The 10,417-nt window shown below is 44.9% G+C and overlaps 1 protein-coding gene across 2 annotated transcripts; it reads right to left on the bottom strand.

Annotated features, from left to right (window-relative positions):
• Window positions 1–2,712: 2,712 nt before the first annotated feature.
• Window positions 2,713–10,238, bottom strand: CETN2 (centrin 2). Of its 2 annotated transcripts, none has more exons than XM_090060494.1 (5): window positions 10,081–10,238; window positions 8,754–8,912; window positions 6,008–6,136; window positions 4,929–5,066; window positions 2,713–4,395 (listed from the first exon to the last, which is right to left on the bottom strand). In XM_090060494.1, the coding sequence occupies exons 1-5, from the start codon at window positions 10,081–10,083 to the stop codon at window positions 4,306–4,308; spliced, it is 519 nt and encodes a 172-aa protein (XP_089916620.1). In that variant the 5' UTR covers window positions 10,084–10,238; the 3' UTR covers window positions 2,713–4,305. The 2 variants fall into 2 exon arrangements, with proteins under 2 accessions (XP_089916620.1, XP_089916621.1); XM_090060495.1 differs by lacking the exon at window positions 10,081–10,238 and adding an exon at window positions 9,458–9,511.
• Window positions 10,239–10,417: the final 179 nt, after the last annotated feature.

Raw genomic sequence — 10,417 nt, 5'->3', positions numbered from 1 at the left:
GCCGATTGCCCGACACGTGCGTTTTATCTCTCCCATCATGGGCCGTAAGGACAGCGGAGATGAAGTTCCTGTAAGAACGGCCTGCCCGGCAGAACCACTGCGGTTCTCAGCTCTGCTTCTCCTGGAGCCCGTCAGGGCCTTGTGAGACCTTTCTTTGGGCAGGATTTTAACAGGAGCGGTTACATTTCGAGACATTGTTTGGGGAGTTTGTTACTTACGTTGCTACATCATCCCAGCCATGGCTTTATCTACCTGGGTCTTAAAAACTTAAAAGAGAATGGAGATTCCACTGGCTCTCTGGGTAACCTGTTCCAATGCTTTACTACCCTCCTAGTGAGAGGTTTTTCCTAGTATCTAACTTAAACTTCCCTTGCTATAATGTTAGACCATTGCTGCTTGTTCTATCATCTGCCACCACTGAGAAGTCTCACTCCATCCTCTTTGGCTGCTGTTAAATCTCCCCTTGGTTTTCTCTTCTGCAGACTAAATAGACCCTGTTGCCTCAGCCTCTCCTCAGAAGTCATGTGTCCCAGTTCTGGAACCACTTTCATTGCTCTCTGCTGGGCTCTCTCTAACTTGTCCACATCCTTTCTACAGTGGGGCCCAAAACTGGGCACAGTACTCCAGACTCAGCCTTACCAGTGCCTAACAGAGAGGAAGAATCACTTTCCTCCAGCTGCTGGCAGCACTCCTATTAATGCAGCCCAATATGCTGTTAACCTTCTTTGTGCATTGTTGGCTCATATCATAAGGAATAGCATTCCTACACTAGCATCTGTAAAGATTGGGCAATTTTATCTAATAGCTGACTGAATGGGCTTTAGCTGAAAGTGCCAAAAACCCTGCTGAAGCATCCAGGCTTTACAGATGATGTAGAACCAGGTTGAAGTAACACATTGCTTCTGCTGGTAAAGTCTGGGGGGGAGGGGGGGTTGTTTTTTTGTTTTCTTAACATCTGCAAATCTGGCTGTGTGGGTGCTGAGCACCCACGAATTTTTTTCAGTGTGTGCTATAGAGCTGGAGCACCTATGGAATCGGCACCTCCATTTGCAAGAATGTTGTGGGAGACTGTATCAGAAGCCTTGCTAAAGTCAAGGTATATCATGTCCATTAGGACTGTGTGAAACAGCACCATTCCACTACCGTTTATATGAAACAGTGTTTTGTTTCATTTAGTTTAGTTTCAAAAGCACTTTTTGTTTCATCATTTTACACGTTACACCATAGGCTATAACAGGGAAGCATGAAACTGGAGGAGGAGCAGCCTCCTGTGATTGCAGGCAGATCAGGGGCCCGCACCCCCTGGGGAGTCCAGCAGAGCCCCACAGCCCTCCCCGGGGGTGTGGGCAGGAGGCTGCCACTGGTGCTCCCTCCACCAGGTTCAGCACCTAGCAGCTCGCAGCCCAGTGGAGGGAAGGCAGGGCGCAGTACTCAGGCTGCACTCCACCTCTGTCCACCAGTCTCAGCAGCTCGCAGCCCCATGGAATTAAGTCCAATGGCAGGAGGCAGAGTGCGGCGCTGGCTCTGCCTGCCTTCTGCCACCAGGCTGAGCTCCATGAGGCTGGTGGAGATGATCAGAGCACATGCAGGAGGTGGGGAGAGCTAGGGCTGTGCTCTCCCTCAGGCTGCAGCACATGGGGCTGCAGAGCTGCTCGAAGTGCAGCCCTGGCTCTCTCCTGCCTCCCAACATCTGGCTGCTGTTTCAAAATTTGAAACTTTTTGACTGGCTTCATTTCATTTTGAGACTATTTCAAAGCCCTTTGTTTCAATTTTGGTATTTTGAGCTTGAAACGAGTCAAAACAGCATCAACATGAAACAGCCGTCAAAGCTTTGCACAACTGTAATGTCCACTACTCTTCCCACATCCACAAAACCAGTCATCATTTCATCAAAGAAGGCAATGAGGTTTGTCAGGCCCTACTTGCCCTTGGTGAATCTGTTCTGACTGTTCCTAATCACCTTCTTCTCCAGGTGCTTGGAAATGTAGAGAGGGGACTGAATGATCTCATAAATGCATTTTGTGTCTCACTTCTTCACTTGCCTACTTCTCTTCCCATCACTTATCAATACTTCTCATATGTAAAACCCATTTTCAGTTATAAGAGTGATGTATCTGTGATCTTCCAGAAATTATGCAAGAGGCAAGGATTTCTTAGGGTAATATTCTTTATTAGACCAACTGCATAGTTGAGATAACAAGCTTTCAAATGCATTCTACCTTAAGTCTAAAGAGTGCCTTGCATTCAAAAGCGTGTTTTATTTTTTTTTAATGCAACATAGTTGGTCCAGTAAAAGAGATCACTTTAAGGCCCTTGCTACATGTTGCATGTATTATGTTTACTGGTTAATTGCACAATAAATTTATATGAGCCATACATGCAAAGTAATTATTACTCTGTAAAAATGACTATCCAGCTATAAAAAAAACCCCCAAGCAGCTACAAAGTTAGTGCCCAAAAGCGTGTAACAACTCTACGGCTGGTTTCTATCCAGCTTTAATTTGAACATGCAGCAGGGACCTAAGAAATCCCTTCTCATTTTAAACTCTCCCCTGTAATTAGCATCTCTTGCCACAGGAGGGCACCAGACACTAGAATACATCATGTTTTTATTAACTGTCTAGACTAATGATATGTTCCAATCCAAGACAGAGACAAGCTGTTTAAAAAACAAAACAAAAAACCAAACAACTTCAAAAAATATGCCAGGTGCAGTATTCCTTGTGTAATTTTATTTTTATATTAAATTGAGTTTTCCACTCCAGCTGGTAGAATGTGAAGGTATAAAAATAAGTGTGGCAGTGACATATTGAACAGAACTTTAACCATTCTCATCCAGATGGTTCCCAACAGTGGGTTCACAAGTGAAGGAAGGGTCACTTCACACACCTGCAGCCCACCAGCAGAACTGATAACCAGTACTTTAAAGTAAAAGATCCAGTGATCAGGAGAAGCAGGGCAGCAATCATGCAGTTATATCTCTCCAGAGTTGGTTTGCAAACTTTCATTTCCACAGGGTTTAGGGAACCAAGCCTAATAATTTGACTGGGTTCTACAGTATTGACTTGAGGAAAGCATAGGGACAGAGGGAATGTGGACAGTCAGGTAGCCACTGGAGTTTCAGAAGGAAAGGGATGAATCTCCCCTCTCTCCCTCTGGTGGAAAGAGTTGAAGGATTTTTGAGTTTTAGAACTTCACACATGGAGTGGGTAGTAGATACGGGGTCCTATTTCCATTTATGTACCATCTGACTGGTCATTTGATAGAGGAATAGCATTCTTACATTTCTGAAGGGAAGTAGACCAGATGATCCTAGAGGTCCCTTCCATCCCCATGATTTTATATGGCACCTCTATGCAAAATGGATAAGCACATTTCTGCAGATTCTTTGTCCGATGGGAAAACAGGTAATACCTGCGAACCCATCTGTTGTTAAATCTAAATGTCAAGACACTTTCAAAAAGATTTGGAATAATTAAAGTTGTTTACATATTTAAGAAGTCAACTCTGGTAATGTTTGTATTCTTGTACATTTATTTCCACAACCATAATGGCTAAAAACAAAATTTTAAATAAAAATCTTACATTCTGTGGCCACTTAGTGGTCCCAAGAACAAACAGAGCTTTGGTCATTATTAACAACTGTAAATTCTCTTCCCTCCTCATACTAAGGGCAGATTACTCAAAGATAAATTTCCATAGACAGCAATAGGCTGAATTGTAGCAATCTATTCACTTACATTTTTTCAACAGTATAATAAAAATGGGGGGAAGAGTCAGCTGTTATAACACACGCGCACACACACAGTGTCATTTGGACAGAGTGAAAAAGCTGATCCCTGCAAGTCTGCCAGATGCAGAATTTGCTTTAACTGGACCCAAACAAAAACCTTGGATCCAAAAATCCCCTAATGTACAAGAAAGTATGGATTGGCACTTTCTGGCATTAAGCCCTCTCTTCTGTTTATAATGCTGTAAGCAAATACAAATATCCTTTAGGTACTGTTTTAAATCAGATGAAGCTCTAGATTTCACCACTAGAAATATGAATTTTACACTTGAAGCTTAACTGCATGGGAAAACCAAAAAGAACAAAGCTACGTTTTTCCTCAATGAAAATGGTTTCAGGGTTTCAGTTTCATTGTAGCAGCCAGAAACAATTCACAAAGTAAACTTAAAGATCAGCCACTCAAATGACCTGTCCTTTTGCTTGTCCCTGAAGAAGTGACAGAGGCAGAAGAAAAGAGGCACATACCATATGTATTTGCAAATAAGCATAAAAAGCAAAAAAGAAAAAAAAATGTGTCAGTAAAGGCTGGTCTTCTTCATGATCCGCAGAAACTCCTGCTCATTCACTTCCCCATCTCCATCTCTGTCTGCTTCATCAATCATTTCCTGCAGGATGATAAAAATCCAGTGACTACATTAGATAGGGTCATTAATGTATACTATTAAGAAGGAAAGGGAATGGAAAAGATTCAGGCTTTCATTACAACAAGCTTCAAACTGACAACTGATGAAGTTACCACAGTAGAATAGAGGAAACTGGAGGGAATGGAAAAACTAAGGACTGAGGAAAAGAAATAATTTAAGTAAAGTTCAGCACTCTCTGAAATTCCAAGTATAATTTGTGTATTTGTACATTAAGGACTGGATCTTTGGGTTTGGGTAAGCTGCCCAACACAGGAAGGGCCAGGATTTATGAAGGGATGAATGGCAAAAGATCTACTGGGTACTGTAGCCTCATCCCTTTAAAACAGAACATGTTCATGGACCAAGATTTTACTGCAAAGCTCTTGGAGTCTGTAGCACTCTGGCACTACACACTTTGTAGCAGTTTTATGTAATTTAAAAAATAAGAAACTGACTAATACAATCAATGCTTATGTACATAATATACATAGACAAACTCGCACAGAAGTACAAACCTGCAGTTCCTCATCTGTGAGATTTTCCCCAAGCTCTTTGGCTACACGCTTAAGATTCTTGAAAGAGATTTTGCCAGTCTCATCATCATCGAACAGTTTGAAGGCTTTCAGAATCTCCTCTTTAGAATCTTTTTCAGCCTTAAAAAATTAAACATGCAAGTTCCCAGAAAAGTGTTGTTAATGTGTAGTTGCAACTAAAAATTCTTATCAGTAACTTAAAAACAAAAAATGTTCATGAAAGCAAATGCATTGAGTTTCCTGTATTTATAACAACATTAAATGTTAAAGAAACCTAGTGATCAGGAAATACACAATACTAAGTGAAAACATATACAGCCTTATTGCTGCACATGCAGCAGTGTTCTCTAAATTGCACTTGTTTGTTCTTTTCACATCTGGAATCTTTGGATGAGTAACCAGTTTTGCAGTATTACGCTACAATGCTTTCCGAAGATTTTTAAATGTACAGACTACAGTTGTTAATATCTTAAAAACTGGAAAGTCCTCAACTCCATTACAACAATTGTAACACTCATTCACACACTTTATCACAACTTATCACTTCTCAGTAATCAAAATTATTTTTTCTTTCACTTATATAGTCCTAATAGCATTACTTTCTTTTTCACTCCTCCTCCTCCTCTCTCACTAAAACAGGGGTTGACAACTTACAGCCTATTGGCAGATCCCACCCATAGAGCCTTTTGATCTGGCCTTCAGACATGGGGCTTCAGTGGCACTGGGTGATGGTGGGGCTTTGACAGCAATCACTCTCCTTAGGAAGGCAAAAGGAAAAACAGGGTGGGTGCTTTTCCTGTGCAGGACAGAAAAAAGGAGCAGTGGAAGCTGGATTCTAGCACCTACCCCACCATGCACCTCTGAGCTAAAAAAGGTCAATCCAGCCCACAGAATTTCTGGTAGGATGGTTCCAGTTTTGCAATCAACTTGTGCATACTTGGTTGCCAAGATTAAGCAAGGAAATTCCAAGTCCTTTTAATTTCCCACTGAAGTCAGTAGGGGATGAAAGACACCTAGCAATTTGCAAAATTGACTCCACTACAACTGTGTGATTTACTTACCATTTTTTGAGTCATCACTGCCAGAAAGTCATGGAAGCTGATTTTTCCTGTTCCTTCCTTATCAATGTCTGATATCATTTTCTTGATCTCTTCTTTCTTGGGTTCAAACCCTAGTGCTCTCATGGCCACCTGCAAACAGTTAGAATAGACCAGCATGTGGTGGGCAATGTAAACAGAAGCATGGAAAATAGCGTTAACTGTATGCCACCTGGTAGCTAAATCAGGTATTTCATGTCTCAGTGCAAACAGCAAGATTGAAGAGCAAGTGATGAAGCAGCATTTTTCTGAACACACTGATAAAACACAACATGACATTGAAAAACCAGCGCCCTACAGCCACCCATTTGGATAGCACAGGAGTGCCCTGGACATGCTCTAGAGAATACTTTCCACCATCCTGGTCCAGTGGCAAGGTACCAGTGTGAATACTCAGACATTAATTATAAGAACTCTCTTCCCCCATAATAAAGAAACCCAACAGACTAGTGACCCATGCTACATATGGAATTGCTCCTCTGGACCATAAGGTACTTCACCTTAGTTCTTTAGCTTTTCATTTAAGGCACTAGCCAATTGTCTGTCAAGAATGATTGGGGGGTGGGTGAGAGGGAGTGGGCAGGAACGGAGCCCCAGGACACCCACCCCATCCAGCCCACTCCCCCTTGCCTTCTGCTGCTTGGAATCTAGGCCCACTCCACTCCCTGCCATAGCAGCGGGGGGAAGGGAGGACCAGGCCTGGGCCCAATGCAGGGGAGGACCAGGCCCAGGGGTGGGGAGAAGCTGGGCTGCCGCAGCAGAGGGCCCAGGCTGACCCGGAAGCAGCAGGGGAACAGGAGCAGGCTCAGGGCTGACGTGGGGGAGTGGGGGTGGGGGAGGAGTGGGACCAGGCCCGATGGGGAGAGGAGGGTCGCTCCTCCCTTCCCATTGCAGCTGCCATGTTGGACCAATGCCGCAGCAGGCCAGCTTTTCCCCTGGCTTGGGCTCATTCCCTCCCCTCCCCCCAGGTCCAGCCAACGTGGGGGAGGAGGGAGCCCAGCCCCAATGTGAGGAGGAGGCCCACTCCTTCCCTCCCCCAGCTGCTGCTGCATCAGGCCAGACCCACTGTTCACTCACCCCCCTGCTGCAGCAAGCTGGCTTTCCCCCACCACCCCACTCAGGGGATTGTCAGCCAATCAGCATGCAAATAAAGCGTTACAGACAGACTTGGGTTTTTATAACATTAGAACTAGGTTTAAAGATAGCTATCTAATCTCTGGAAGTGGTTCTATACGGAAGACATGGAAATTAACTATTCTTTTCTTTTAAGTATATTATATAGTAGTATCCAAGCTTATGAGGATTAAAAAATATCATTTTTAAGGATCTGAATACAACCTGAGGTCATTTTGGGAGATAAGGCATGCTGGGTTTTTACATTCTGCATTAGGAGTAGGATAGAAATTCAAGAGGGGAAAGTGTAAGGTTTGACAAAAAAATAGAACAGATGGGCACAGCCATCTTATCACTATGAAAACCAAATGTAAAGACAAAAGACAGAGCACTTTCCCATTGTCTCTGGCACAATTACCATCTGAACACTGTCTTGATAAGGAACCACACACCTACTAAAAGGAGAGCCAAATTCAGTTTTCCTGGACGCAAAAAAAATTACTGGGAGGCACAGAAAACTCAAGAAATATAACCCCAAGGGGGAAAAAATCTTACTATATCCCATACTGTACTGGACTCCAATCTACTAGTCTCTTCAATTCAATCAGGAGAGAAGCTTAAGCCCTGAGAATTTTAGGCATACGGCCTGTGACAAAACATGTTCAGCAAGGATTCTGGGCCATCTGGAAATCTCCTTTGTTAGACAAGCATCTGGTTTTTCCCTTGTCTCACTTTGTAGAACATTGGTTCTCAATTTTTTTTTAGACTAGAGGCACCTGAGTCACTAGAGTCAAAAGACCCCTTGTAAAATGCCAGCTCTTAGGTTTTACTCATTTTTGACTACAGAAAAATAACAGAGCAATTCTTCTGTTACAAACAACTCAGAACCACAACAGGTCATAATGTTTATAACACTATGTATTCCTTTTCAAAGTTTCTGGGTTTATCTTGTGAATCATGTTTGCACACCTAACTGTTCTAGCATTGTGGCACCCCATAGCCTCCTTGAAAGGATCTCAACCCCACCCTACAGTACCACAGCACCCTGGCTGAGAATCACCATTGTAGAAGTTGCTTCCAATACTGCTGGATTCCACATAATGAAGCATTATTTCTATAGGTATAGAAGTCAGTGATTATAAGGTCTCCTTAAGAGTGTGTTACTGTGATACATAATGGGAGTCATTATCTTCAGTCTAAAGCACCAAGAAGTACTTAATATCTATTCTGAAAAATAAAAAGGCCACAAAAATGAATTAAACTGATATTTTTAACGGGACTTAGCACGACTTCCATAATGGTGCGATCATTAATAAGAAAAATGCAGGTTTTATAATGGATAAAAACCTTTTAACCTTTTACCAACACATACAAAGTTGATGAGACCCTATTACTACCTTCTGAGTTTTTGTTAACCTAGATCTCCAACAGGAGAAAGGGATAGCTGCAAGATAAGTCTTTGGTTCTGTGGTGACGAAAAGGTTTTATACTAGAAAAGGATGAAAATCACCCTTCCCCAGCTTATGTCCCTAAAGCTCTCTCTCCATTTGCAATTTAAAACTCAATTCATTTACACTTTTCTGCTAAGAAGTCTTGCCTTTAGCTCTTTCACGTCTATGTTCCCAGTGCCATCGGTATCAAACAGATCAAATGCTTCTCGGATCTCCTGCTTTTGGTCTTCAGTGAGTTCGAGTTTGGGACCCGTCTTCTTTCTCTGGGCTGCTCCCCCTAATGCAGATTTCTTGAAGCTAGAAGCCTTGGAACACACATGAAAGCACAGGAGAAGAATCAGATTCCAACAGCAGGCAAAAGAGCCTTGTTTACATTTCCACAGTTCCACTCAAAAGGTCAGGATTTCTTAGGATGATATCTTTTATTGGAACAACTCCGTAGCTGGGATAAAGTCAGACAAGCTTTTGAATATAATACAATTCCCTCAGCTCTCTGATTACAGGACACCAGGCACAGCAAGTGAAGCAAGGCACAGGGGAGCAACTGAGCAAAATTCTCAGATGCAGCACAGCTCAGTTATAGTGGCAGAGCCCCTTCCCTCTTCCAGCTGTTGCAGCACTGCTTCAACTAAAGAAAGGCTTCTGCTACGGCCTGGAGCTGATGGAAGGCGGGGGTGGGCTGCGGGGAGAAAGTTGCAGGAAGGACAAGGAAACACTCTCATGCCTTCCACCGCATGCCACAACTCCTTCAGCAGCTGCTGCCTTCCTACGATGACCAGCAGGCCATATTGGCACAGCTACAACAGAGATCATAGGAGCCATAGGAAAATAGGGCTGGAAGAGAACTCACAAGGTCACCTATTCCAGCGTTTCTCAACCCATGGGTCATGACCCAAAACGATTGCTGGAACATATGAAAGGATTGCAAACAAACTTTAAAAGGGGATTCTTTGTTAAAGGAGAAAAGTGCGGGAAACTGTGGGTTTTCCCTTGAAGGTTAACAGGGTCCCAGCCTGCAAGGGGCTGCTTGAGGTCCACCATGCCCCACACACTGGGGGGCTGGGGCTGGGCAGCAGCAGGTCAGGAGCAAGAGACATGGGGTCAGGACTGGCCATCGACATTTGCAAATGGATCCTGGTTGAGAAGCGCTGGTCTAGTCCAGCCCCCTGCTCAAGGCAGACACCATCCCACCGTCTGTCCCACCGCCTCCCGAACGCTTCCAAGGCAGAAGATTGCGCCGCTTCTCCAACCGGCCTGTGCAACCGCCGACGCCCCCGGCAAGAAAGCTCAAAGCAGGAGGCCGCACAGAGGTGCTGCACAGGCAGGGCCGGAGACAGCAGCACCGCCAGGTGCCCCCAGGACGCAGCGCGCAAATGAGCACGTCCCCGGCCCGCGGCGCTCCAGGGCGGCCAACCGGAGCAAATGGGCCGCGGCCGCCCCGCCCGGTTCCGCCGCCGCCTCGGCCGCACTCACCATCCCTCAAGCGACGCCGTTGGCTCGGCTCTAGTGCTTACAGCGCCCCTATCAATACCGGGCCAGCCCATTGGTCAGCTCCTCTCCCCGGATGCCATGGCAACCGCGCTTCCCGTTAGTCCAGGCCCGCGTGCGGGAGGCTGGCATCTGCCAACGATTGGTAAAGATGCGCGGGGGGCGGGGCTACGAGAAGAGAGGAGGTCGCTCGGGTGTCCGCCAAGACGATTGGCCAAAGCCAGCAGAGCGGAGAACCAATCAGCTAGCGCGTCCGAACTCGACCGATTGTCGGCCCAGGGGGCGCGCCGCAAAAGGGGCGGGGCGTCACGGGGGAGGGCGG

The sequence above is a fragment of the Crocodylus siamensis genome, chromosome 8 (genome assembly GCF_052110815.1).
Source record: "Crocodylus siamensis isolate JL-2025a chromosome 8, ASM5211081v1, whole genome shotgun sequence".
Classification (NCBI taxonomy): domain Eukaryota; kingdom Metazoa; phylum Chordata; order Crocodylia; family Crocodylidae; genus Crocodylus; species Crocodylus siamensis.
This window is presented reverse-complemented; position numbering and strand designations above follow the sequence as displayed.

Coding starts and splice junctions, on each gene's coding strand:
- CETN2 (XM_090060495.1), bottom strand. CDS start 9,496: ATGACCCATGGGTTGAGAAACGCTGGAATAGGTGACCTT. Junction 5,067..6,007: donor CAGTGATGACTCAAAAAATG/GTAAGTAAATCA, acceptor TAATTTTTTAAG/GCTGAAAAAGATTCTAAAGA. Junction 4,396..4,928: donor TCACAGATGAGGAACTGCAG/GTTTGTACTTCT, acceptor ATCATCCTGCAG/GAAATGATTGATGAAGCAGA.